This window comes from Penicillium brevicompactum (assembly GCF_028827555.1).
Source record: "Penicillium brevicompactum strain IBT 35665 chromosome Unknown utg000001l_segment0_segment0, whole genome shotgun sequence".
In the NCBI taxonomy this organism is placed as follows: domain Eukaryota; kingdom Fungi; phylum Ascomycota; class Eurotiomycetes; order Eurotiales; family Aspergillaceae; genus Penicillium; species Penicillium brevicompactum.
In genome coordinates, this window is record NW_026623203.1 from 3,923,621 (window position 1) to 3,951,515 (window position 27,895).

General features: G+C 50.0%; 10 protein-coding genes across 10 annotated transcripts; 7 read left to right on the forward strand and 3 right to left on the reverse strand.

Annotated features, from left to right (window-relative positions):
- Positions 1-249: 249 nt before the first annotated feature.
- Positions 250-1,481, forward strand: N7506_001276 (terpene synthase family protein; the record flags this gene model as incomplete). The annotated part of the gene is made up of 3 exons (XM_056950572.1): positions 250-423; positions 482-803; positions 856-1,481. The coding sequence occupies 3 exons, from the start codon at positions 250-252 to the stop codon at positions 1,479-1,481; spliced, it is 1,122 nt and encodes a 373-aa protein (XP_056816487.1).
- A 1,061-nt stretch (positions 1,482-2,542) lies between these two features.
- On the forward strand, positions 2,543-3,652 carry N7506_001277 (NAD(P)-binding protein; the record flags this gene model as incomplete). Its single annotated transcript, XM_056950573.1, has 3 exons — positions 2,543-2,878; positions 2,967-3,260; positions 3,338-3,652. The coding sequence occupies 3 exons, from the start codon at positions 2,543-2,545 to the stop codon at positions 3,650-3,652; spliced, it is 945 nt and encodes a 314-aa protein (XP_056816488.1).
- Positions 3,653-6,310: 2,658 nt separating this feature from the next.
- Positions 6,311-10,020, forward strand: N7506_001278 (LEA domain protein; the record flags this gene model as incomplete). The annotated part of the gene is made up of 2 exons (XM_056950574.1): positions 6,311-9,445; positions 9,496-10,020. 2 exons carry the CDS (start codon positions 6,311-6,313, stop codon positions 10,018-10,020), a joined length of 3,660 nt encoding a protein of 1,219 aa, XP_056816489.1.
- Positions 10,021-10,529: 509 nt separating this feature from the next.
- N7506_001279 (uncharacterized protein) lies at positions 10,530-12,102 on the reverse strand (the record flags this gene model as incomplete). Its single annotated transcript, XM_056950575.1, has 6 exons — positions 10,530-10,852; positions 10,890-11,434; positions 11,487-11,564; positions 11,614-11,657; positions 11,730-11,855; positions 11,908-12,102. The coding sequence occupies 6 exons, from the start codon at positions 12,100-12,102 to the stop codon at positions 10,530-10,532; spliced, it is 1,311 nt and encodes a 436-aa protein (XP_056816490.1).
- Positions 12,103-12,699: 597 nt separating this feature from the next.
- N7506_001280 (transcription initiation factor TFIID subunit TAF2) lies at positions 12,700-16,471 on the forward strand (the record flags this gene model as incomplete). The annotated part of the gene is given in 3 exon segments (XM_056950576.1): positions 12,700-14,991; positions 15,039-15,326; positions 15,341-16,471. The coding sequence occupies 3 exon segments, from the start codon at positions 12,700-12,702 to the stop codon at positions 16,469-16,471; spliced, it is 3,711 nt and encodes a 1,236-aa protein (XP_056816491.1).
- A 416-nt stretch (positions 16,472-16,887) lies between these two features.
- N7506_001281 (putative small nuclear ribonucleoprotein SmG) lies at positions 16,888-17,375 on the reverse strand (the record flags this gene model as incomplete). Its single annotated transcript, XM_056950577.1, has 4 exons — positions 16,888-16,947; positions 17,007-17,081; positions 17,208-17,279; positions 17,346-17,375. 4 exons carry the CDS (start codon positions 17,373-17,375, stop codon positions 16,888-16,890), a joined length of 237 nt encoding a protein of 78 aa, XP_056816492.1.
- Positions 17,376-17,553: 178 nt separating this feature from the next.
- Positions 17,554-18,862, forward strand: N7506_001282 (uncharacterized protein; the record flags this gene model as incomplete). The annotated part of the gene is made up of 2 exons (XM_056950578.1): positions 17,554-17,632; positions 17,703-18,862. The coding sequence occupies 2 exons, from the start codon at positions 17,554-17,556 to the stop codon at positions 18,860-18,862; spliced, it is 1,239 nt and encodes a 412-aa protein (XP_056816493.1).
- A 2,867-nt stretch (positions 18,863-21,729) lies between these two features.
- On the reverse strand, positions 21,730-22,080 carry N7506_001283 (uncharacterized protein; the record flags this gene model as incomplete). The annotated part of the gene is made up of 1 exon (XM_056950579.1): positions 21,730-22,080. One exon carries the CDS (start codon positions 22,078-22,080, stop codon positions 21,730-21,732), a length of 351 nt encoding a protein of 116 aa, XP_056816494.1.
- Positions 22,081-23,885: 1,805 nt separating this feature from the next.
- Positions 23,886-25,714, forward strand: N7506_001284 (uncharacterized protein; the record flags this gene model as incomplete). Its single annotated transcript, XM_056950580.1, has 2 exons — positions 23,886-25,343; positions 25,421-25,714. 2 exons carry the CDS (start codon positions 23,886-23,888, stop codon positions 25,712-25,714), a joined length of 1,752 nt encoding a protein of 583 aa, XP_056816495.1.
- An 831-nt stretch (positions 25,715-26,545) lies between these two features.
- Positions 26,546-27,650, forward strand: N7506_001285 (D-mandelate dehydrogenase-like dehydrogenase; the record flags this gene model as incomplete). Its single annotated transcript, XM_056950581.1, has 2 exons — positions 26,546-26,852; positions 26,911-27,650. The coding sequence occupies 2 exons, from the start codon at positions 26,546-26,548 to the stop codon at positions 27,648-27,650; spliced, it is 1,047 nt and encodes a 348-aa protein (XP_056816496.1).
- Positions 27,651-27,895: the final 245 nt, after the last annotated feature.

Here is a 27,895-nt window from a genome sequence, read left to right on the forward strand (position 1 = left end):
TGACATAGTCAACACTGCGGTGATAAGGGAGTGAGGGGATTTCTGTGAGCCAAGATATGCTAGTCTAGCTTCATCATTGGCAAAAAGACATCAAGAGTTAATCTCAATATACACGAAAAGAGTTTGGAATTGTAAATGGACAATAAATGGTCCATGTGTCCGTGCTGAGAGCCAGTGACTATAAAAGTCATGAGGATTTCTCGAGTCTGACTTGAATATACAATATCTCGTTTCATTCTCAATCTCAACATGTCTAGCTCCAGCTTGCTACTCTCCCAGCACCACCATGTGCCCTCCCCATGCTATTCAGAGAATAGTTCATTGAGCGCGTTGGGAAACATTACCAGCTACAAGCGACTCAACAAGATACCTGTGATCAAATCATGTCAAATTCATCTAGGAAGCCTTGGTGTTTCTCTTCAGGTAAATTGGGCACTGATAATCTCACTACCCGGGAGCATTGACCAATAAATGTGTTCAGCTCAAGATACCGCACTATGACATAGCTCCGATTAATTCTGGACTCCCTTGGGCTGCAATTCATGCTCAAGCTGATTTCAAGGCATCGATCCAGCCCGAGAAAGCGGGTAACACCAAGGAGTTTTACGAAAGATGCAACGCAGAGGTGGCTGCAGTCAAACTTTTCTTCCCAGATGTTCAATCAGAAGCCATTCAAATTTGCATGGCTGCTTGGTTGGCCGCGAACTGCGTTGCAGATGATATCCTTGAGAGTATGCCTTTGGAAATGGGCATTCTGGCCTTGGAAGAAACAATTGTGATGCTGCAGAGAAGCAACGAACACAGTGAGTTTGTATACTTGGTTTTCGTAGGCCACTCAGCTAACTGCCACTGAAGTTTCCCCTACCAATAAGATCGCGAGAATTCACTCCCTCTTCCTGGACTTTTGCATTCAGCATCTCGAGATCTCTGAGAATGTCTCCCGCGAGCTCGAAGGTGATATCTGTGACATGTGCCAAGGACTATTAGACGAGCTCTTGTATCGCCAAGGGTCAGTGCCAAAAACACTGGAAAACTATCTACAGTTCCGTGGTCGAACCATGGGTATCCATCCGTTCTTTACGCTTATCCGCACCATGCGCCGACCAATCCGCAGTGAGTATATGGCTGCACTGCGAAATTTGCAAAGTCGGGTCAGTCTAGTACTTGGGCTACAGAACGATCTTGTGGGGCTGGAGAAGGATCGTCAAAATGGCGAACACATGAACGCTGTACTGGTGTCGTTGCAGGAGAAAGAAGGGGCCAACAGGGATCACCAGGAGTTTCTATTACCTAGCACCATCGAAGATGTATGTGGTATCCACAATCTATGTTTGTCGGCTGCTGTGGAGAAGTACAACGAGATCGCTCGATTGAATGGGGAAGTACAGGAGCCCGTCCATGAAACGGCAATTTTGGCGTTTGCAGACACCCATCTGAAATGGTGTGCATCATCGAAGAGATACCAAGCCAAGGTTGAGTAGGTGAAGCCCATTTTGTTGTGAGTCCTGCCTAGACTAGTATAAGTCATATGCAAGTGCGTTATCACACAATTCCATGTGCCTATAAAATTAGTAATTGGGCGCCACCATGTACGTGATGCTAGTTTATGCAGGGTTGTTTCTAGCGTGGAGATGCGCGAGATACGGAGTACGCCAAAAGATGACGCGTGTACGGAGTATATTTCCAAGCTTGCTCATGCGTGCTTTGTAAAGTTGGGGAATGTACTCCGTAAGGAGTAGCAATGTCAAATAGAGCCCTGGAGGCTTTCCGGACTTCTCACATGCAGGAATGACCGGTGGACTAACTCCGTAAATTCATTTCTATTCACATTTTACTGCGTTGGTACTGCGTTTTCATTGTAGAGAGATCAAAACACGAAATGTTTAGTCCTAATACCGCTTGATGCGAGATCAGATCGGACTCTTCAAACTGGTGTGGAAGTCAAGAGAGCATGTCAGCAAGATCGTCATTTGTGGGTGAGCTCTGGAGAGAGCCAAGAGTATGCTCAAAAAGAATAGAAAGAAAAACAAAAAAGAAGCCAGGCCCGTGAATCGAACCATACCCGTTGCATGCATGTTTTACCACCAGTGGCTTCAGGTAAGGTCATTTGATGGTGACCCGTCTTGACCACTGGACTACTCCAGTGGTGTCAGATGGTTATGCTCCAAGACGGCTTATATAGGTTGCTTTCGTTGACCTCGTCCGGATACAACCTTTCCCTCCCTGTCACTTCTCTGCCACTCACACAAATAGCACAATGCAGACGACTATAGGGAGCACAGAGTGCTAGGAAAGTCCCTTCGACATACTCCGTACTCTCTACTCCGTACATTTTAAGCAGGTCTTGATGCTAGGCCCAAACAGGACTAGCTTCGCAACTCCAACGCGCTTCCCCCACAACCTCCACTTCGTGTCTTGCCTCAAGTACGGAGTACCCAAACAGCTATGGGGAAATCCTGGAGTCAAAGTGTCTGGATTCCAAGCCCCCAAATTACCGAGAAAAATGTTGGCAGTCAGGGTGGAAAGGTAAGCACGGACCACGATGCTCATGTGCATGGCGCTTACATTCATCCAGGTGTTCGTGATAACAGGAGCCAATTCAGGAGTGGGGTTTGAGCTGGCAAAAATCCTATATGCTGCAAATGCCAAGATCTACCTGGCTGGCAGATCCGAGAAGCGCGTGTTGGAGGCGATTCGACTGATTCGAGATGAGACCCCCCTTTCCCAGGGGGATTTGGTATGGCTACCATTGGACCTGTCCGACCTGGCTTCTGTGAAAATGGCAGCCGAGGAGTTCTTGAGCAAGGAAGAGAGACTCGATATTCTTTGGAATAATGCAGGGGTCATGTGCACTCCCACAACGGACAAATCAGAGCAGGTAAACCCCCCTGATTCGGTTCATTTGAAAGGAGGCTTAGCCTTCTTGATTGGTCCCCATCTCACAAACATTGATTTACGTTTGATAGGGTTATGATCTACAATTGGGTACAAACGTGCTTGGACCTTATCTTCTCACCAAATTGCTATACCCCATCATAGAAAAAACGGCACGAATCTCACCTCTCAATTCAGTGAGAATTTGTTGGGCCAGCTCGATTACAATAGAGCTGGCTCCTCATGGCGGAGTGAAGATAGACGATTCCGGCTCGCCGGTATTCACGAACGATAGACTAACTAATTACTGCGCTTCGAAAGCTGCCAACAACTTGCTGGCATCCGAGTTCGGCAAGAAATGTCGACGAGGAAACGTACTCAGTATCGTACGTGGCAATCAAAGACCCCTGTCCATCTGGATCATCACATGATCTCATTTCAGATTTATGCTAACCCGTCGCAGGCATTCAACCCAGGGAATCTAAACACAGGATTGACGCGGTACATGACAATGCCCATCTTGGGGTCAATCGTCCCTCGTCTTATGAGCCTCGTGATGTGGCCAGCCAGATACGGAGCGTATACAGAGCTTTACGCGGGTCTCTCTCCAGAATTGACAATTGAGAAACATGTTGGCGCGTTCATATGGCCATGGGGACATGTTGGGTATCTACGTCCAGACATTGAAGACTCCCTGCGGTCACAGGAAGAGGGTGGGTCTGGGAAGGCCACACAATTACTGACATGGTGCGACCGAGAGGTGAAGAACTTTACATGAGCAGCGAAATCCAACCCCACTGAGTCATTCAACATCTTATTTACCTGTTTCCTTGTCACTCGATGCCAGATGAGCTTACGCACCGGTGCGCACACCCTCCACAGTAAGTTCCACGTGGGATAGCTCTCCGAAAAGATTCAAAGGCAAATACCACCAAAGTACTACCTTGGGAGTACTCCGTACGTACGTGCAAATGTTATTCATGTGGGTCCGTACCTGGGCAGCAAAGAAAATTTAAATGCAAGGGACAGATACGTGGCCGTCCCCATATCTAAAATCTATCGACATCCCAATCTTGAAGATTAAGCGACAAACGCCGCGGCGGCTTACTGCGAAGAAGTGGCTGGTTTGAAGCCACTTGGTTACAGCCGACGTGTTCGATCAGTTCCAGTTAATCTAATTGACCTCGACACGAAGATCGAGTCCGGCGATCGTGGCCCGTTCGGGTAGCGATATATTGCGATGACGATAGACCCCAAAGCATATCACCGGTACAAGTGAAGAGATTGACGAGTAAAATGTACCTGAGTGATCGAACTCGATCTGCTCCGATCTCTTCTGAAGCAGGCGAAATGTAACGAGTAAGGAGTACTCCGTACCCGTGGACGAGTTCTCGGAGTTCGACTGGGCGGCTCGCTACTTGATACACACCCAAGGGAAAGGTTAAGGTTCTAAGGCTGGATTTCTGTAGGTCCATTGTGGCTCATGTCCAAACAAATAGAACCTCGGGAGTCCCACCTAGCAGGTAGTCTAGTTGCGGTGGGCAATTCCATTATTGAAGCGAAAACAGGCCAGTTGACTATGGGGTAGCTCGGGTCCAACTTGCAACCTTTTATCTACGTATTCAAGTACAGAGTGCAACGGAATCCTCATGCTTCGTCCTTGCGCATTCAAGTGCAGTAGAATAGATCGTATACCTAGGTAGTGAGCGATGTCTCTACCATAAGTATTGTATGCTCACGTTGAAAAGGTTTCCACCTTGACCGTTGACAATGCGCACGGACGGCGCTAGGGGCAAATCTTGATTTCGGCAGTCGTTAACCGGAGATATACAGCCAGATGTGGGCCAATCGAGTGCTGTGCTACTGTGGTAGGCTCACTGTGTCTTTTTCGATATTTCCTCCGATGGCCATTAACCGTAAAAGGTTAGCAGTGGATTTAGAAGCGAAAACCGAAATATGACAATCTCTTCTGCCTTGAATTCTGGCATTGTTGGACAATATCAGCCAATGACTTGTGTGGCTGAATGCTCCACCGAAATAGATTAAAATGATCTCATCCGGCCGAGACCGCGCTCATACCTCTCGATCTGACATGTACCCCGACCACGATCATGATCCGGTTTCGATGGTTTCAAAAGGGATTTCTAAACTAATGACGAGAACAAATACAGCTAGAAAGTACGAGCTCTTGAGCTAAGAAGTGTCATTGATACGATACTAATGCGTGTAGAGAAATGCGGTAAAATCTCCCGAGAAAAATTGAGTTTAGTATAGTTTCACAACGGTTTTGATATTGCAATGTGATGTAATGATGATTCGAATTGCAGGGTTTGATAGCTTTCTGGACTGGAAAATCCATCAAGTGACAAGTGACAGCGCGGGGGGGCAAATTCGCAGTGGGCTCCAACGTGGTCTTATAGATCGCTGATTCGCCCGCCAGTACTTTTCCACGTTTGTTGTAGCGTGGCGCCGGGGAGGATCCATGGATCGCAACCTTCTGACATTTGAACCAGTCACATTGCTTTAGAGGGCTCTTCCTTTAGACTGTGCCTAGACCCTCAGACGCGTGTATTCAGATCAGGAACAAGAAATGGACAATATCAAGTATACAGTACTCCGTATATTCCATGGTTCAGGGCCGCTAAACTCTGAGTTGCATCACTCGTACAACGGAGGCAAACATCAAGCAGGAAAAAGATCGTGTCCAGGAGATTTGAGATGCCTACGAGTACTACAATCAAGCTATCCTAGTCTAGCACTCCACCCTGTTGCCATACTTCGATTCAGCCACACTTCCCCAGTATCCCGTCCCGTGCTTCTCATTCGTGCACCCGTCATGCAGTATTCCAAGGATCATCACTGTCTAGCCACACAATCACCTAGGCGGGTTGTCTCACTGACCCACGCCATGATGCCGATGATGCTGCTAACCGCCCTACCAATCTACAGCCACTGCACCGTGCACCCTACAGATTAATTGAGTGCTGATCATGGCTTGAACAGGGATTCGAAACAAAAAAATAACTATAATTCAGAGCTATGATATCAATGGCCCATGACGTAGTGTGCTATACAAGTATTTTGTCCGACGAGCGCATATATAGAGAGCTTCAATACTGAGTCGGCTTGATATTAGATTCTTCATATAAAATCAAAACCCTCGAACCCCTTCAGTGTACCTGAATTCTTTTTTATCATCTTTCTATTCATCTAGAAACTCACCTCTTATTACTTCCCGAACAAATACCATCTCGGGATCTTTGTATAATATCACCCGTCCCTACGCCTTCACGAAGTATACGTTACGCCGAGGAACGAAGAACACCTTTTACGAACCCAAAGTCCAAATCAATCTGATATTTGCTCATCAAACATCAACTGAGACAAACAAAACATCTCAACAACCAACAACTAGTTCAAAGAAAGCCCAAGAACCATGTCGTCTCCCGCTGTGAGCAAAGCTCCACCCAAACTGGGCTCCAAGGCCGGCACCCCCGCCAAACTCCGCAAAGGCTCAGGCTCTAGCGCAGCCTCCAAGCCCAGCACTGCGGTCCCCGAAAGCCCAAAGTCCACAAAGAAAGCCACACCCCGCAAGCTCTCCCAAAAGGCCCCCGAGCCCATCGAGGCCGATGATCTAGACGAGCAGTCGATCCCCGAGACTCCCTCCCCCAAGTCGAAGAAGAGATCCGAACAACGCCGCCCTGTCTCTCCTCCCGACGACACCTCCGAAGCTCCCTCTGCCTCCGGCTCCGCTGCTCCACTTGGCCGGGCTGCATCTGGCCTCACTGGTAATGCTAAGGGTCTTGCTGGCAAGGCCAAGGATACTGCTGAACAAGGCACCGAGACTGTTAAGCAAGGCGCCGAGACCGCCCAGAATGGAGCGAAGGATGTCACTGAGAAGCTCCCTGTACCACTGGACTTGTCTGCGCTGAAGGGTCTTGAGATTGCTGAGGGTGGAGAGATCCTTGGTCAGGATGGAAACCCCATTGGCAAGGTCGTTGAGGGTGACCCTGAGGACCTTGTCGGACAGACTGTCGGTGATGACGGTGAGATTGTTGACGAGGAAGGCGATCTCATTGGTCGCGTTGATATCTTGCACGATGTCGCGGAGCAGGCCAAGGATGCTGTCCCCGAAGAAGCACAGTCAAAGCTTGGGGAGGTTGATTTGGAGAATGTCATCACAGACCTCGCTCAGCTTGACGGTCTTCCCGTTTCTGATGGCGGTGTCATCAAGAACGCCGCTGGTCAGATTGTCGGCCGCATTGTTGAGGGAGACCCGGAAGATTTGATTGGATACACTCTCAATGATGATGGCGAGATTGTCGATGAGGAGGGCGATGCCATCGGCCGTGTCGATCTAATCCCCGTCGAGGAGCAGAAGAAGGCCATTGAAGAGGCCGCTGGCGATGTGACCGACAAGGTTGACGGCGCCAAGGACGATGTTGAGGACCAATACGAAGATGCTCAAGATAATCTTTCCGTCGATGAAGCTAAGGATGCCACTTCCAATGTCGAAGGCACTGTCAACAAAGCCAAGTCGACTGCCAACGATGCCGTCGATGAGGTCGAAGATGCGGCCTCTGATGTCGAAAACGACGCCCCTGATCTCGATGATGCCAAGGACACTGCCGAAGGCACTGTTGATGACAACAAGATCAACCTCGAAGACAATGCTGATGGTGTCAAGGACACCGCCGACGGTGCCGAAGACACTCTGGACGACGCCAAGAAGACCGCCGAAGATGCCGCCGAAGACACCACCGAAGATGTTAAGGACGCAGCCGAAGGTGTCAAAGAAGACGCAGAAGGCACCATCGAGGACACCAAGGATGGTGCCGAGGATGCTGCAGATGGCGCTCAAGATACCCTCGATGAGGCCCAGGAAACCGCCGATGGCGCCGTCGAAGATGCCGAAGATGCAGTCGACGAAGCGCAGCAAGAGCTTCCCGACCTCTCAACCCTTGAAGGTCTCATTTGCAACAAGCGCGGCTACATCATCAACCAGGCAACCGGTAAGCCCGTCGGTGAACTGACTGAGGGTGACCCCAAGAAGATCTCCAAGCTGGGCGCAACCCTGGACAACAAGGGTCAATTCTGGGACAACCGCGGCAACGTGATCGGCAAAGCAAAGACCCTCCCCGTCGAAGATGATGAGGACGATGAAGGTCCATTCTCCGGCCTCGAGGGACTCGTTGTCGGCGAAGACGGCTTCATTGAAGACGAGAACTCCACCCGTGTTGGCCGTCTCGTTGAAGGAGACGCCAAGAAGCTCAGCGGCCGCGGTGTCGATGAAGATGGCGAGATCCTTGACCGCAAGGGTAACGTCATCGGTCGGGCTGAACGCCTTGAGCCTGAGGAGGAAGAGCCTGAGGAGGCTGGCCCCGATTTCTCGGCTGTCAATGGTCTTTCTTGCAACAAGGCCGGCTATGTCATCGGTCCTGATGGGTTCCCCATTGCCCGCGTGATCGAGGGCAACCCCAAGGAACTCACCGGAAAGAAGATCCAAGATGGCGAGATCTACGACGGCAAAAATGTCGTTGGTCGCGTTGAGCTTATTCCTGAGGATGAACTCGAGAGCAGACCTGAAGGCCCCTTCGCTGGCATGGAAAGCCTGTTCGTCACCAAGGATGGATTTGTCGAGGATGACGAAGGTACCATCGTTGGCAAGCTTATTGAAGGTGATGCCAAGAAGCTGCGTGGTCGTGCCGTTGATGAGGATGGCGAGATCACTGACAAGTACGGCAACGTGAAGGGTCGTGCTGAGCCTTACGAGGTCCCTGAGGAGGAGGAAGAAGTCCCCGAAGAGATTGACCTTTCCATCCTTGACGGCAAGGTTGTCAACAAGTCTGGCAACGTTGTTGACCCTGCCACTGGCGCCGTCGTTGGACGCATTGTGGAAGGAGACAAGCGCCTTGCTGGCCGCAAGGTCGACGGCAAGGGCCAGATCTGGGGCGACAATGGCAAGATTGTCGGTCGCGCCGAGCTGATCCCTGGTGCCGAAGAAAACAAGGCCGAAGGACCCTTCTACGGCTTCGACAACGCAACCGTCGGCAAGGATGGCGTCGTTCAGGACGGCGAGAAGATCATCGGCCGTTTGATCGAAGGCGATGCAAAGCGTCTTCTCGGCCGCAAGGTTGATGAAGACGGTGATGTCGTCGACAAGAATGGCAACACCATCGGCAAGGCCGAGCGCTGGGAGCCAGAGGAGAAGAAGCGCGAAGTCAACCCCATGTCTGGTCGCAAGATCACCAAGGAGGGCGAAGTTCGCGATGCGGACGGAAACCTAATTGGAAAGCTGACTGATGGCAACTTGGCCACCCTTGTCGGCAAGGTCGTCGACGACAACGGATACGTTGTTGACAACGATGGTAACAAGATTGGCGAATGCACATTGCTCGAGAACATCCCCGAGCCCGAGCCCGAGCCCGAGGTTGAGGAAGAGGGTCCCACGCCTGAAGAGCAAGAGGCTGCTGCTAAGGCTGAGTCCGATCGCCAGCTGGCTGAGAAGATGATCTACATCCTCAACTCGACTCTCGAGCGTGTCAAGCCTGTTTGCAAGCAGATCACAGAAGTAAGTTTCCACCCGCTAGCTCCAACTGTTTGAGATTAACATCGTTCCAGGCTGTTGAAAAGGCTGATCGCACTCCCAAGGAGGAGCTTGATGAAGAAAAGCTGGTGCAGCAAGTCAAGCCTCTTCTCGAGGAAGGCGGCCGCATTCTCCAGGAATGCAATGGCTCGATTCGTGCCCTCGACCCCGATGGACGCATCGCTGCGACTGCCAAGGCACGCGCAGCTTCTCGCGATGCCACTCCCGAGGAGTACCAGCTTGCAGACATGATCAAGGAGCTCACTGAGACTGTTGTCAAGTGTATCGACAATGGCAAGAAGCGTATCGCCGATATGCCTCACGCTAAGAAGAAGCTGAACCCCCTTTGGGGTCTGCTTTCTGAGCCTCTGTTCCAGATCATTGCTGCCGTTGGCTTGTTGCTCAACGGTGTGCTTGGACTTGTCGGTCGTCTCCTTGATGGTCTTGGTCTTGGTGGTTTGTTGAACGGCCTGCTCGGCAGTTTGGGCTTGAACAAGCTGATTGATGGACTTGGGCTCGGCAGCTTGACCGACGCCCTTGGTCTTGGGGGTAAGAAATAAAAATTACTGAGTCGGCTTCGGTTGGAGGTTCTGGTCGGAGTTGTTTTTATGTGCCTGTCTATTCTTCTTCTGTTTCTGTCAGCGTTGGTTCATTTGATGTTTTTGTGTGGCTTTAATTCCACTGTATGTACTATGTTTCTTTGACAAGTTTCTGGATGTTTTTTTCTCTCGATATGAGAAACTTAATGAACTGGGATGTTCTTTCTATGCTCTATTCACAAAATATTAGTCTCGTAAGTACAGATATGCAGGGATCTCCATGCATATATCATCAGGGATTCTTCTCGTCCTGTAGAGTATCTCATCGCATTTTTTGCTTTTTCAGATTTGCAAAACAGTAAGACATCATGGTGAGAAGTGGAAAAAGCTCATAATTACAACGGGATTTTAAACATTTATAGAGGGGAATGTGCCGCTCGCGGCACTTTTGTGGCGACCCTCAAACGACCCACACACAGGTCGAGACAATGAACGATCATTTCTCAGACAGTGGCGTGGCAAAGTTCACTTTAGTGGGTCTTGGAGGTGTCGGTTGAGGCACGAGGGTCATCAAGCTGAGTTTCACCAGCAAGGTTGCGGTAAGCTCTGTCGCGAGCGGGGCCGCGGTCCTTGCGAATGGTGAGACAGTTGATACCCAAGAAGGTAGTAATGCGGTTGATCACGAGCACGGCCCAGTGCATATAGATAACAAATGCGAATCCAAGGTAAACCCAAACGTAAAGGAGCTCCAACCACGGAGCAATGACGGGGAATCCAAGGATGGGAAGGTTGATGAGAACGGAGCCGACGACCAGCGGGGCCAACAAAATGGTCCAGCAGGGGGAAGGGCTGTCTGATCAGGTGGGCCAGGATAATCATAGTGGTCATACGACCAAAGACGAAGGCGAGGACCCAGCAGAACAGAACGAGGTGGTTGCCGGACAAGATAGTCGAGTAAGGGGAAAAGAGCCAAGCCATGTTGCAGCCAGTGAAGACGACCATGGGGATCCATTCCTTGAGAAGGGGTGTGAAAGGCAGGCCCTGCTTCTTGCGGGCAGCAGCCACGTTCATAACACATCCGGGAAGGTGACCGAGGAAGAAGCCAACCAGCAAAATAGGCACCCACAAATCCTTGATAGAGCTGCTACCGAAGACTTGGGGCCAGTTGATGAGGTCGGTGATGGGTTGCGACCAGATGCCAGGACCCCAGATTCCAGACGCGATCATAATGCTGATGGCGATCAGAAGACCCTCGGTTGGGCCGTTGAAGTACCCGAGGTACAAGGTGTGGGTGTGGAAAGTCTCCCATGTCGAGAAGTACATGGCCAAGCAGGGAACGAGCGCAGTCCAGGCACCGAGCTGAGTAGATCCGAAGCCCATAGCAGCAGTGGAAAGCAAACTAGCCATGGTGCAGTTCAGAGAATCGATTCCGTGACTGTGTACCTGATTAGTGGGACTTCCATGGCAGGTCAACGGGTGGTACAAACTCAAAAAGTTCTCCGAGTCCGCTGGATGTTCCGGTGCGACGAGCCTGCTTTCCATCGACATTGTCGAGGGTAGAATACCTGGTATTTTGTTAGATTCAATTGCAACAATGCATTGTGGTACACTTACATCCACATGCCAAGAGCGAAGCTGAAGTAAATCCAAGCGGGGCCCTTTTTAAGGGTCTTGTTAATTCGCCACTCCAACGTAAAGATTGACAATAAAGGATTTCACTGCAAACTTACAGGTCCCACCATGTCCGGCACTGCCAGTTCAATCAAGAACACATTGGCCACGATCCACACGAATCCGAGGAGGGTCACCATGTTGGGGGCCATCCACATCGGCACCAACTCGACGAATGCATTCCACTAACACCAGTTAGCGAATTGTTCCGGTCTCGCTCCATTGTATGCTTCATACATAGTGCCTCAGAATATAGTTGGAAATAAATGACTTGTCGACACTCGAGTACTTGTAGGACTTAAGGGGCAGGAGGGCATCGTCGGAGAGGGAGTCTTGGGTCTCTGTGAGGTACACTTGAGTGAGCAAAGGGTCAAATCGCATAGAACGACTCTCATCTGACTGACCTTGGACCATGCGGTAGATTGCGCTCATTTTCGGGGTTGCGCCGTGTCACGCGCGGAGTGGACAAGGGTTATCGTCGGTATAAATCGGCCTCAGAGCAAATTGCCGTAGAGCAAGACAAAGTGAACAAATGCAACGCAAATCAAATCATCCGAACGAAAGCGCAGAAATGTTCCGAATACGTGGAGAAAAGGGGAGGGACAATGTCTCAAGATGGGGTTTTCGGGTCGGCAATCACGTGCCTCCGCATCGGGAAACGCGAAGGGAAGCTCACACGGGCGACTTGCTTGTTTGAGATTGTACTCATTGTTCCCATTCAACTGTCCTTGACAGTTGCTTCTTCATTCGGACCTCCTCCATTCACCCTATAGTCTATTGACACTCATTCACAGATTCCCTGATTGGTGGGTTCTGTTTGGATTGTTCTCGGTCCCAATTTGACACTTCCGTCACTTCGAAGCTTGGATCGCGGTCACTATTTCTTCCTCTCTCCCTCTCCTTCATCGCCATACTCGAAACCCTTGTGCGACCGCTGGCACAATAACTGAACTCCGAGGCTGCTTGGACATGACGGTGGATGGTCTACACAGCGCTCCAGGCGCATTCCGTCACTGAGGAATCTTAACGATGCCGGGTGTTGTTGACTCCGGTGCTTTGGCACGCCCAAATCTGGGGTTTAGCGTGGGACATCAGAAGGTCGAACTGGAGATCGACCTAGCCACGAAGAGCTTGAAAGGAAACACCGAAATTACCATCCACCCTCGCCGCAAAGACCTATCAACCATCTGGTTGAATTTTCGACAAGGAGACATCAAGCGCGTTAGCGTGAACGGAAAAGCTGCGACTTCGAAATATGCAGACCCTTACGAATCGCTGCAACTCTACGGCGTACAATACCACGAGCGTCTAACACAGCAGATCGACGGTCTACTGCTGACACCCCCCACACCTACTCTCCCAATCACGATTCCCAAAAACGTTCGCATCGAGGAACTAGATCCGTCCTCCGCAGAGGCACAAGACCAGATTGCGCTTCAATCTACCGGCGACGAAGTCGATGGCAATTCCGGGATCAGAGCGCCAGAAGCGAATCTTCCGCGATTCACGTCTTTAACGGTGAACATCGAGTTTGCGATAACCAAGATTCGCGACGGTCTCCAGTTTGTTGGTGTCGAAAATGGTGACCGGCGGTATCCCCATGCCTACACCACAAATTCCCTGGAGTCGGGTATCGGTTGTCCCTTGTTCCCATGCGTTGATGACACTGCTTCGCGGTGCACTTGGGAGATTTCAATCACATGTCCCAGCTCGCTTGGGGATGTCTTCGATCGGAAATCGAAGGATTTGCCCGGCTCTACATCATCTCGTTCGAAAACACAAAATCGCCAACTTTCTGCTGATGATGAGGGTCTCGATATGTCAGTGGTGTGTTCTGGGGATTTAACGGATGATATCGTGGACCCCAAAGACCCCACGAGGAAAACAGTTTCATTCGCGTCATATTCCCCACTGGGAGCTTTGCAGATTGGGTTCGCAATCGGCCCATTCGAATATGTCAATCTCGCCGACTTCCGTGAAAGCGATCAGGATGAGCAACTGGGCCAGAACGCCATCCCTCTCCACGCCTTCTGTCTGCCCGGCAGAGCCGACGAAGTCCAAAACACCAGTTTTCCAATGGCTCAGGCCATCGACTTCTTCTCACTATCGTACGGATCCTATCCATTCGGCAGTTACAAAATCTGTTTTGTCGATGATCTCCCCACCGACAGTCTTCCCACTGCGTGCATGTCCATCTGCAGCAGTCATCTGTTATTCCCGGCTGAAATGATCGATCCCATGTACGATTCCACTCGGGCTTTGGTGCATGGTTTGGCGTGTCAATGGACCGGAATCAACATCATTCCCCATGACCCTTCTGATACCTGGGTCACTGTCGGCGTGGCATGGTACATCACGGATACATTCATGAGAAAGCTTTGCGGAAACAACGAATATCGCTTCCGGCTCAAGCAAATGTCCGATCAAGTATGTGACTTGGATTATGAACGACCTTCGATATATGACATGGGCAACATCCTCAAGGTCGATCCTTCGGAATATCGATTCGTTGCGCTCAAGGCCCCTCTGGTACTGTTCATACTAGACCGTCGCCTGACGAAGGCAAGTGGTAAGGCTACCATGTCCCGTATCATTTCACGACTTTTCCTCAATTCTCGGATGGGCGACATTCCGAACGGTGCGGTCACATCCAGTCTCTTCCAAAAGACCTGTGAACGACTCGGGCACGCGAAATTGGACGTTTTCTTCCAACAATGGGTTTATGGTGCGGGGTGTCCGAGATTCCAAGCCACCCAGCGATTCAACAAGAAGAAGCTTGTCGTCGAAATGATGATCCGACAAGTCCAGGCTGAACCTCAACCTCCTCGAGACCTAGGAAAGGATGCATTCCTGCGAGACGTGAAAGAAGAGGTCCGGCATGTCTACGCTGGCGCAGTTCAGCCGGTTTTCACAGGCTCCATGACTCTTCGCATCCACGAAGCAGATGGAACACCATATGAGCATATCGTTGAAATCAAAGAAGGCACAACGAAGTTCGACATTCCATACAATACCAAGTACAAACGATTGAAGCGCAACAAAAAGCAGAGAGAACGAGCCGTGGCTTCCGGTGATACAGAAGTTCAGGAGGAGGTCCTACTCTATTGCTTGGGAGATGTGTTGCAAACCGAGGAAGAAACCCAAGCCTGGCGCCTGGCTGATTGGACAAAAGAGGACGAAGAGCGAATGGGACAAGAGTCATATGAGTGGATTCGAATGGATGCAGACTTCGAATGGGTCTGCAAACTGTCTCTCGGAATGCCAGGCTATATGTATCTTTCCCAGCTCCAGCAAGACCGAGACGTTGTAGCGCAACTTGAGGTGAGTCGTGATTGTACTTGGTTGATGGTGATCCGGCATGCTAACAGACTCAGTCTTTGCAATATATGGCCGCTCAGCGAGAACATCCTTTGATTTCCACAATCTTCGTTCGCACGCTCATGGATAGTCGGTATTTCCACGGCATACGTACGACGGCTGCGCGCGCCTTGATCAAACATGCCAAAGATGAGGTTGACTGGATTGGACTTCACCACCTCGAAACAGCATTCCAGGAGCTGTTCTGTCTTCCTGGATCTCCGATGACTCGTTCAAATGATTTTTCTGATCGGGCTGCGTACATTTTGCAACAAGTCATTCCTGAAGCCATCTCGAAAGTGCGCGACAACAGCGGCAAAACCCCCTGAGGGTGAAGCGATTCTTGTTTGACAAGCTGAAGTTCAATGACAACTCCAACAATGAATATTCAGACAATTTCTACGTTGCCTCGTTGATGAAATCGCTTTGTCACGCGATGCTTGGCAGGAGTGAGTCAAGGACAGACGAAGAGCTCGACCACTTCGACATGGAGCGTGTTCTGGAGACACAGGCCGAAGAACAGCTCGACAAAGACGCCATCGCCGAGTTTGATAGGTATCGGCGAATGGATGAATGGTCCAGCTCATTCCAAAATCTGTACTCAAGAGCTGCACTTCAATGCCAGGCGCAGTTGATGCAAGCGAAGATGCTGGACATGGATCTCATGCGGTTCATCCCATACACACGAGCGGGGACCTACGATCTTCTCCGTATGGACGCATTCCAATGCCTTGTCGACCTTGATATCTCTCAAAGCCCTGACCTTCTTCGCTGGCTGATGTTCACCTTTTCGGCTGATTCCTCTGCTTGGATCCGTCATCAGGGGTTACGCCTATTCGGCCAAACATTGGCGCAGATCGCTTTCGGGCGACCCCAGCAGCAGGAAGCTTCGCTGAATGATGGTTTGATTATCGAGCAAGAGTCCACGACGGACATCCGCCGAGACGACATTGCACGACGCAAGACGATACCGGGAGCCATTGAAGCACTCAAGCGAGAACTCTCCAGTGACACAGCTTTCAGGGAGTACATGTGGGCGGCATGCAATTCGCCCGCCATGGGCCTACTAGAGCTCTCAGAACTCACTGATCTCTGTCGCGTTCTCTATGATGTCAGCACGAGTAAATTCGTGCGGTTGAAACTTCCCCGATACTGGAGCGTCCAGAACCTTGGGCACGGCAAAGTACGCTTCTTCAAATCTACCAAGACACGCATGGGTCCTGCTACCAAGCGAAAGCGCGATGAGAATGGCATGCAGCCCCCCTCCTCAACCCGCATTACGTTCAAGCAGGCCAAGACGAGCTCGAGTGGGGGCACTCCTGCTGGTACTCCCCTTCCCAAGATACAAATTCCCCGGCCGTCCCCTTCGATGAGCTCCACGCCCAAAACCCCGGCCACAGGCACACCTAAACTCAAACTGAAGTTTGGTGGAAGACCTGCATGATTGTTCTGAATCTTCGTTCTCTCGATGACGCATGTATTTTACCTATTAACCCCTTTTATTATTGCACACCTTCCTTCTAACTTGGCACGGAGAACTTTCTAATTTAGCTCTTCCAAGCGCGAAATCGAATCAGTTTTCTGTGATACCTTTATCACAATAATTCAACCTGACCCTGTTTTCTCCATGTATGAGCGTAGTCGGTACCAGAGAGTGATCTGAATAGCCTGCATAGTCTAAAGAATGCGTTCTGGCTGGCGAGGAAAGAGGTTGAAAACAGAAAAGGTTTTGATTGTTCCCATATGAGAAACCGACCCAATAACTCCAAACAGCATTATGATCTTTTCCAGCACTCGGGGGTAGAGTGGTGCCTATGTGCGTTCCCTTCGAATAGAACATCGTCATCGTAGATTCGTCGCTTATTTATCAGAAATGCGCTCCAGGGCCTCAAGCATCACGACCGAGTTACCGCGAATGACCTGTAGAATATCCTGGTTAGCCAAAATTCCGGGAGTTCCGTACATTCTGGAGAACTTACGATCATGCCAATAGCAACCTTCTCTCCACCAGCCTTCTCTTCGAATGCCTCATCGAGCACAATGTTCATGAAGACCTGCGCAACAGTGTTAGTCAAGTTGCGCTCATCCTGAATGGCCCAAATAGCTCCAGTCCGGCCTCATATCCACTGATATGACGACCGTCAACACCGAAGCATGCTCGGCGCAAGGGTAGGACGTACATCGTAGCCGCGAAGAACACCAATGACTTTGCGGTTGCCGTTGAGTTGGCAGAAGACCCGCTTCTCCATGTACTGCAGTTCAGCACGTCAGCAGTTTGTTCCAGGAAAATTCACCCAAGGTTCGGAGCAAGCACTAACCTTCTTCAATTCAGGCTGGGCTTGAGGCATATTGGGTGGTTTTGTTGGGTATCTGGGTGTCGGTCAAGTTTCGAGTGATGGTTTGGAGTTTCGTGAAAGCTGGGCCGGAAGAATGTTGTTCCCGATATGCGGCGCGATAAGAGCTCATGCTTTCAACCCACTCTGCTCTACTCTTGTTCTGTGCTTTACTCTCTTCGTTTGCGAAATCATGAGTTCCAAGTTTGCCAATCGCAGAAAGCCCCGTAAGATTGGGGGAGATGATGAGGAGGATGAGCCCGGTGTGCCTGGTACGTGTCCTATTCAACTTTTTTTGAACTGGTAGCTTTCTACAAGAACCCCAGCTAACAATATTTACAGAGCCCGTTGTTAAGCGCCCAGGCGGCTCCAAGACCAAAGCAAAGCCGAAGTCCAAATTGAACATGTCGTTTGGTCCGGGGGAGACATCAATGACTGACGGTGGTGAGGAGGACAGTGAAGTCATTATCCCCAAACGACACGGTCTAGGGCGGAAGGCCGTTGAGAATAGCGCCGGTCATCGGCTACCAGGATTATCTGAGAGCGTCTCTTCTCGACTTGGTCAAGACCCAGATCGACCAACTTACAGCAATGACTACTTGAAAGAGCTTCGCGATTCGACCCCGTCGACCCCAAAGACAAACACCGATGACGAAACCACCAAAGCCGTTGATGTTGCTGCCAAGTTTGGAGAAATCATGACAGTCTCCGGACAGTCACATATTCCCAGTGAATCTGAGATCCGCGAAAAGAAAGCTCGACGTGCCCGACTGGCTTTGGAACACGGCGCAGAGGACGATGGATACATCGCACTGGACGACAACGACGCCGCGCATGTGGATGACTGGGATGCAGTTGCGCGTGGCGAGAAGGAAGTCAAAGATACGCGGCTTATTCGAGACGATGAGGATTTCGCGGAGGGCTTCGAGGAATACGTCGACGATGGGAAGATCTCGCTTGGGCGTAAAGCCGAGCGCGAGAAGAAACGGAAGGATCGCGAAGCCATGCGCGAGCTCATTGATGATGCAGAGGGGTTGTCTGACGAAGAGGACTCAGACCTCGAAGAGAAGGCTGCCTACGAGGCCGCGCAAACCAAAGCCGCAATGGGTCATGGCAAATCAGACAGATCCGATCGACCAGAGGTGCCTGTCAAGATGACTGCTCTTCCCCGTCTTTCCCACAGCTTTGAGCGGTTGCGCATGTCTCTGGCAACTATGGAAGTTTCTAAAACACAGATGATCAGTCGCATGGAGGAACTGAGGAAAGAGAAGGCCGATATCGCTGTTCGGGAGGTCGAGGTGCAGGCAATGATCAAGGAAGCCGGTGAGAACTATGAGCGGCTCAAAAAAGAAGCCGTCGCCAAACAAAATGCGGATGATGCTACCAGTGGAGCCCTGGAAAAATCGACCGGCTTGGACAATATCGACGCGCCTGTTGCCAGATCAAACTCCTCCGACTCCGGCTCATCAGACTCCAGCTTTGAAGATGATGATGAGTCTTGATTGCCGCCCTTCTGTCTGTTGGATTCCGCCTGACTTCACCTCTCGTGCTCAGTTGACATACTCGCATCTTCTTGGAGCCCTTGTCTTTTTTTTTGATACCCAATGAATTACTTTTACAACCATGTGCTTCTTATTCAACACGCCCGTTCATCTACCTTTCTCAAACGCTGTTCATCCGACCTCGGGGTGGGACTCTGTATAAAATATATGTTGATGTTTGTTTTTGTTTCTGTTTTTCAGGCTCAGGTGGCCTTCGGAGCTCCCTAAAACGACATCCCTCGTTGGCACACCCGTGGAAATGAGATCACCAATGCCAATCTGGTTGGGCACTGGCGCGATCTGACCGTTAGTCTTAGTTCGCCTTCAGCAAAACCAATGAAATGCGCTGCATTCCGTGGTCGAGATATAGACGGCTATGGGGGTTTCCTGCATTTCCAGCAACAGGATTCCAAGACACTGAGTCTAACATCTGCATGGGCCCAGGCCCCCTTAGGCTCACCATTGCCTGGGAACTGGAGAGGTTCTGTGTCATTTAGGTCACTCGGATTGTCAACAAGACGGTGCTGCCGGGCGGGCGGACCAGGTGGTCGTTTGTTCACAATCTGGGGGTCATGGCGAATGTGATACGTACCTGGGCGCTCCCCACCAACGGTCACACTAGCCAACTGCAGTATATGCTACGCCATGGCAGGCATACTTTGATGTATGTGTCAAAGAAAAAGCAGGAGAGATAGCCCTGCTCTGAGGAACCCAACTCCGCTTGCGTTTCAGGTCTGCTTCAGCCTGCTCTCAGAAGGACCACACGTTTGCGCTCAGGCTCGAAGTGATCTTGAAACGAGACTATCTCTCAGAAATATTGGAACGTCTCTGCTCGTATGCGAGGAGCCGTGGAGTCCAGGGCTCTAAGGCTAAGATAGACCAGGCGGCTCAGCCCATCGAAGCCATTTCTGATATGATGGTATTTTCCAGTCGGGGAGAGAGACTCAGAAGTGGACGGACCTCCTTGAAGACCTTGGGCTCTAGGTGGACCTGGCAGAACAGCCCCCAACTCTCGCAATTTGAGTCTCAACACGCCTGCATACTAGTCGACTGATCTATTATTTGATGGGAAACGTCACAGCAGACCTGCTCGGGGAATCTCAATCATGGGGACCTCCCCGAAATTTACAGGGGAGAATAGTCTCCCGGGCCTCAAAATGCTTTGAAAGCTGTTCAAATGTACATGAAACTACTGAGTTTTGTTAATTTATGCTTCCTTGCTATTTCCAGCTTACAAGGTTCACCGTGCTCCTTCTTGCGGTCTTTATGGGCCTGGTGTGCCACCAGACCTGGGCAGATGTTCACGATATCCAATCCTGTCAATCTAAGTCACATTATCATTACACTTTCCCTGCTGTTTTGGTCGCCTTTGCCAAAAAATCTCCCTCTTACCTATTCCTTGGATGACGTCTCTGGTAATACTTTACGCCCCAACGTTGACAATTTTCATTGGCCGGTGCATACAATCCCTGGCAAGATAATCAAGTTCATTGGTCCACAGTATTCCTTGTTGACCGACTCTTGAACTGGCTAGCATCCCGGGACAACGCAGATGTCCGACGGAAGCGGGAACGCGACAGGGAGTTCGAATGCCTAGCCTTTGCACCGGGGATGGCTATTCGCAAGTTGTTGTCTTCTGCAACCCTCAGTATAGTGGATATGTCATTATGACTATGGCAATTTTCAATTTCCCACTCTTCACGGCTATCACCAACCTTACCCGAGCTAATGCAATGAGGGCTACTAGGCTCGGTTCTGGGCAAAAAACAAGAGAACACCTGGGCAGTGCTTGTTGTTGTTCAGACACTATTTTTAGACGCTGCAGGCAAGACAAAGAAGATGATGGATCTAGAATCCTGTTCTCTGATCTTTCCACGGGAATTCTATACAGTTTCTCTTGTTTTACAATGTTATACCCTCTAACACTGGCGGTCTGAGATCTCTGCCCCCAAAATGCCGCAGAATACCCGAAACCAGTGAAATATAGAATGCCGTGAGACCTCAATCAACTTTGAACTTGAAAATAAATGGTCTTATTGGAAGTTATTAGCGCACTAGGCGCGACAGTGCATCGGTATTCTCCAGTGTTGCAACATGATGCTAAACCTGCAGCAAGCCACGCCCCAGAACGCAGTGGGCTAGATGTTTTGCCCTCGCAAAATTTGTCCAGTCTCATAACCTAGAGACTAGGAAACTGATATGAGACATATGATTGTAACTATGTTGGGAAGGAGTCGAGTATATTTAGTGTGGACTTCGTAAACTTAGCATATCTGATCTCCATGACCGTTTCGTGGAGATTCGTTTCAGGTGCGCAGTTTCCAACCTTGGAAGTTTATGAGATGGAAGGTGTAGACTACTGCAAGAGGTCGATCCTCTATACTCTCCAGGGCTATATCGAGCCTTGGCCGGAGTGCCTACCCGCAAACTTCCAGGGCTGGTGTCCCCGATTCCCATTCAGCCCTCGTCCAATGGATACCCAGCAGATAGCCAACAGCTAACCAACAGCTAATGGCTTGTCAGGGGTGGACTTTGAAACTAAACACCACCACCCTCCCTTTGCTTTTTCCGTCAACGCTTTCGGATACCCTGCCCAGTGCTCCACTGATCATCCTAAGCTTCCCAACTAACGCCAACACAACCAAGTCATCCGTTGACAGTTGCCATTCTGACCCTCCCTTCCCCGGATTCGATTCCGGGTTTCATTTGGGCCTTGAGATTTGACGTATTTAATTTCCAACCGATCAGCCGTAGGAGTCAAAACAGTACCTGCGGATATGGTATGCATGTGTGCAGTATACATCGGCCGATCGATCGTGACGGGGAAATTAAAGTCCAAATCCCAGGGGGGCACCAAAAAACGCTGTAACACCAACAGAGGCCTCAAAGAAACGGCATTTTCTCGGGAGTTTTCCGTAGGCTCTCCTGGCCAGGATGGGATCGTATCCCTGGCCACGAAATTCAACGGGATCTTTGCGCGTTCGTGCGGCTGCAGACTCATTCATGATATTTCCGGTTTCAACGCCACCCAGACCATCCCAGCGGTCGCCAAAGAAGCTTCTTTTGAAAATGTCCGGTACTGGGACGTTGTAGATCCGGGGAATACGGAAACCGGGGGTTTTTCTGAGGGTTGGTTTGTATTTCTGCGGTTTACCCCGGCAGATGGACATATCTTCCATCCGTCCCTGGCCTGTTCATTACGGAACTCGTGTAGTTCGTGTCGTCGGTATTTGCCGTGTTGTTACAACGTATCTTCTGAGCTTAGCATGACCTCAAAAATAGATTTGCGCCAGGATGTTGTCGATCTTGAGCACTCAGCGTCATAGAATTCTCGATAAGCACCCACCATCGCACTAAAAGCCCATATGTTGGACGCTACGGTCTTGGAAATGAAGCCAACCATGTTCGTCGGCAAATTTGGCCCCAACAAGGCTTCAAACAGCTGACCATTCCTAGCGCTATCCGGGCATTTTGCTTTTTCCCCCAGCAGTATGGATCAGCTCGCCTCATTTGATTGGTCCGGGGGCCACTTAGCCTCCCCCAGAAGCTCCCTGCGGCCACCCGTTCAGGATGGAACATTCCAAAATGATCTGAGCCACTGCCAAGAGAAAGTTGTCCAGGCAGTTTGTCGATCAGGTAGACGTGCAGGCGGATGCATAGTTAGTTTGGGTTGTACACAGCGATATCCGCGGGATACTGTAGTGGGACCGTTGTCAACGGGGATGCAGCTCCGAATTGAATCCACCCATTAGATCCTCACCGTGTAGCAGAATGACAATTGAATACCAAACAGCAAATCAGCAAGGGAACGGAGATATATCGAGCTAGGCCCAACGGGCGGAGAGAATATCTTCTTCAGAACCCTACCGCAACGGCTTCCCTGAGATGGGTCCCACTCCCACCCCATGCCCTCGATATTTGGAAGACGTGATTATCTTACAGTACCGAGGCTAGACCGAGACATGACGCTAGACAATAGAGAAGAGATCTGAAACGCCCGGGAAGTGGATCGTAGACGTACGGGGGGTTCAAATGATCTCCAGACCAGATCCTGGGCTGACTGGGGTTCAGATATCCTTGAGTACCAACCCAACCCATGTCTCTTTACTTTTATTCTTTGTTTCTAGCGCCGCCTTGAGCTCCTAGAGAAATTCGAGATGTTTTCGTGCTCACCCAGCAATAGCACAGACCTCGATTGAGATCGCCCAGGCCAAAATCTTGGAAATGAACTGGCGGAATGATAGACATGGTTCATTCGTCCCTGGTTTGGTCAACTTGCTATTCTATTAAAAGATCTAGAAAATGCCTCTTTAGCCCTGCAGTATCAGTCAGTGTGATGATATAACCTTCATACGCCTCCATCCCGTATACTCGACTTCATCTACCTGTCTCTCAAACAATCTTCGCCGTGACGTCCTGATCAACCATCCACCTATCTCGGCGCTCGATTTCACTCATCGGTTGTATTGCGGAAACATCTGAGACCACATCACATTCAACGGCTCAACTTTCAGCCCAATATCTACCGAATCCGATCTTTTGCTCGGGGTTTAACGCAAGCGTGCATCCGCAAAAAGACCTCGATTTGTGATATAAAAAAAGTGGTTCGGAAGTCACCAGAGACAAGGAGCGTTACAAGTGTGCTCTGGCCCTGATATTTCCTCTTGTGATAGTTTGCTACTGGGGATCGCGTGCATAGGGTGAGTGAACGCCCAATGAGTGCTAATTCTAGTGAAACCTCTCCATCTAAAACAAAATACTAATCAACCACAACGGTCAGGCCTGCAGGTCTCCTCGAATTATCCACACTCTATCCGTTGTATAGTAGCCGACAAAGAGAGAAGAGCGGTCGTCCACACACAGCGACAACCCGCGTACAACACTGGCACGCAGTTGCGGTGAGGCGTGGAAGATACCAGCCCACTCTCATTCTTTTATTATTTTTTCCCTCATTTTGATGATTTATTTTGCCCCGGAAGCCGAAATGGTTGACGTGCTGACTATTGGGGGCCCGAAGTTATGGGTGGATTGTCCGAAGCAACTCTCTATTTCCCCAAGTTATATTTCTACTTCTGCCCACTTCTACGGGGACCTGGAAAGTCTTGAAAAGCAAGCTTCGATCTCACCAAGTGATTGCTACTCCTCCTTTGACTCTCCTCAAACCGTTGCTTCTCATACCTTCCTGCACTATCCTACCCCACGATCCCAAACCCCAGCACAGCTCCAACGGGTTTCTGAAAACATGATGAGCTTCAAAGGTTCAGCAAAGCAAGAGACTAGTGCTTCTGGTGAAAACATTCTTGACATGCCCGTCAAGGTAGAGAGCCAGCATCCCGCTGTCTATTGCCAAACTATGCCTTCCATTATGCCTCAGCCTGACTTCAAAGTCGCGCTCTCCAGCAATGGAAGCACATACTGCGACTCTGATCTTGAATCTCTTGAACTCTTTGATGATTCCTTCGGTCCTTCCTTGGAGGGTACTCACTGCTGTCTCGTCCACCCGATCCCGAAGACCAGCCCCTATGCCGCAGGAAATAACATATCCTTCCTTTCGAGCAACGATGAGGCATCCTCTCTGCCCTCCAACGAAAGCCAAGACACTCCTCTTGAAGACTCATTCTTCTCAAGTCACCCAATCCGAGTGTCAAACAACTCCCACTTCAAGATGAGTGGGCCTTCGGACCACACGCATCATATACAACCCGCGACATCTCTTGGTCTCATGGAGACCAAGACTTCACCCTATGATGATACCCTGGCATGGTCTGCCTGGAATACCACTATGCCCAGTTATGCTTGGTACCCGAGCAGTAATATCGGCGATGCCTCTTATGGGAGCAGCTGGCACAGTTCAGTCCATCAAAATATGTCCTGGGTGGAATCCGGCCATCTTCACCGACCAGAAGACATTTATGACCACTCGGCTCAACATACTGGACCAAGCACTGAGCTTTCCATGATGCTACCAAGTCAGCCATCTCACTCTGGGACATTGCCTTCACCGGTGATCAGTCAATCATGCACCCCAAACTCAACACTCCAGGCTGGAGCCAGGGAAGCCTATCCAAGGAATTTTTTCCCAATGCCACAAGCCTACCTTCCAAGCCATCACAATGTCTATTCTGACGCCGACGCTGGCTCACCACTTCAGAAATCAGCAGGGAGTCTGAGTCCATCCTCCTTCGCTCGCTCTTCTCCCACTGAAGGGGGACCTTCCCCACGACAAAGTGGCGACGAGCAGACAGGAGTCGAAGCCAATATGCACTACAGTGACGAACGGAACGCGTTCCTCATTGACTGCAAGCGTCGCGGTCTCTCATACAAAGATATCAAGCGAGTCGGTGGCTTCAAAGAGGCGGAGTCTACGCTTCGTGGACGATACCGCACCCTCACCAAGACCAAGGATCAACGTGTGCGAAAGCCAAAGTGGCAAAGCAAAGATGTATGTGCTTCCTTTGGCAGAATGTGATATTCTCGCTTTTGAGAGATCATCAAACTAATATAAGTTTCAATCGGCAGGTCAGACTACTTTGCGAAGCTGTTAGCATCTACGCGGAGACGCCAGACACCTATAGCTCTCTGACCCACTTGGGCATGACGATGAATGAACCACCAAAGGTTTCATGGAAGAAGGTTGCTGAGCATATCTGGGCCCAGGGGGCTCTTATCAATTTGGGAATGCGACTTGCAAAAAGAAGTGGTGCGAGATCCATAACATTCGGATTTGAAGGCATAATTGGCAGTAATCTATTGGGCGGCTTTTTTCTTTCTTTCTTCGACCATCTCCTTTTAATGTGCGATATAATATTTTAACTGCCCTCATTCTCCTGAATCTGTTTTCTTTCATGGTCCAGCTGGTCTGCCTTTGTCGGTTCGGTTGCGTTGGGTATTTGGGATGGGAACTTTTATGTTTATTTTTGACTGATACCTTCACGCTCAAGCTTTTTGGATTTGCCCTAAATCTGATTTCCTTTTTAATCCAAAGTTTGTTTGATTCCTTCCAAGGTTCTCTCCTATTTCAATGCTTGATCCATGGGTTTGTGATTTACTTCAGGCGCCTTGAATGGCTCTTTCAATTACCGATATCGAGGATAGGGAGACATCAAGTGTGTTTAAGCCTGGCCAGCGCCCACCCAATCTTTATATGCACTCCAGCTCACAAAGCTGGAGCTTCACGCTATTTAAAAACAGTGTTATCACCCCATCTGGCATCATACACTACATGCCAGGGCATCGACGGGAGCTGAGCCGAACGAGCATGGGCCCAATTCCTTGTTACCAACCCGCTACCTCAAAACCCCTGTGATCCAATCCGACGTCCAAGTCTCGGTGCACGGAGAACACTGGAATAAGACTGATCCATTGCCGATACAACCAATTTGCGGGGTGAAGATCAATCCCACATTACGTTGAGCTCGGATTTCATTAGCCGTGATACACAATACCCGCTCACCAATAGCCGCGCAGCAATAGCCGTTTTGAACATCGTGTGGTGCAGATCTGATCATCCATGAACATTTAAGTAGAATGCATTGCCTTTTTCGTTGAAAGTTCCGATTCTCCAATTGTTCAGTGTCTTCGATTTTTCTTGTGTTGACTAGATACCCCATCCAGGATTAAAACAATCCCCAAAACAAAACGAAAATGGGAAAACCAATTGTCCTTCACCTTGGCGATGATATTCGCTGGGGTCATGAGCTTTACAGCCAGTTTCAGGACACATTTGATGTTCGTCGCTCATACAGCATGTCGCGACCGGAGTTCATTCGCGCGTTAAAGGAGCGTCAATTCGGAGACTTCTTCGCTATCTACCGTCCATTCTGGAACACCGGTGGTGAGATGGGGAACTGGGACGAGGAGCTGGCCTCATTGCTTCCTAGTTCTTGTAAAGTCTTTGCCAGCGCGGGCGCTGGTTTCGATTGGGTTGACACCGCAGCCCTAGCAAAGCGTGGTATGTATAGATATCAATTGAAACATTGAGAAGTCGCTGATCCGAGTAAAATATTTAGGAGTCACCTACTGCAATGCTGCTGCTGCTTGCACAGAGTCTGTCGCTGATGCAGCGATTTGGTTGATCATCTCTACTTTCCGACTTTTCTCCTGGTCACACGTTGCTGCGCGCGCCGTTGATGCCGATGCATTCGTTGACGCAAACCGCAATCTTGCAATGGTCTCGCATAATCCCAATGGCCACACATTAGGAATCATCGGCTTTGGGCAGATTGGACGACGCACTGCGGAGAAGGCCTATCTCGCGATGAACATGAAGATCCACTATCATGACATTGTGCAAATGCCTGCTCACCTCGAGGCTGTGTCAAAGGCGACGTATCACAAGGATATGGATAGTTTGCTTGCCGTGTCAGACTGTGTCATGGTTGCTACGCCATTCAGTGGCGAGACACTTCTCAATGCCTCGTTGTTGGCCAAGATGAAGACTGGTGCGCGTCTGATCAATATCGCACGTGGAAAATTGCTTGATGAGAGTGCTTTGGTTGATGCGCTTAAGAGTGGAAAGCTTGCTGCTGCTGGCCTGGATGTACACTATGATGAGCCTCGTGTGAGCCCAGAGCTTGCCAGCATGAAGAATGTGGAGATGTTGGCTCACAATGCGGGTGCCTCGGTCGACTCTCATATTGGATTTGAAAGGCTGGGTATGGAGAACGTCTTCTCTTTCCACAGGACTGGCAAGGCTGTGACGCCTGTCAATGCTCAGCTGGTGGCTAAGGCGGCTGGCTCCAAGCTTTAATCAAAACTAGATACCTCATGTCAATATCATACTACAAATATGCAATCTTGGAAGCACTATGCACATCAGCAGTAGATCTTTTAACGGAGCTACGAATTTCGCTGTTGGATATTTCGAAGGATTCTCGACAAAGTCAAGTATCGAAAAAGATAAGAAAATAGTATCTTCAGACTGCGAGAAAAAGATCATAGTAAACATTAAAATAAGCCCTAAGACTTGATGCCTCCCAAATCAGCAGCACATCA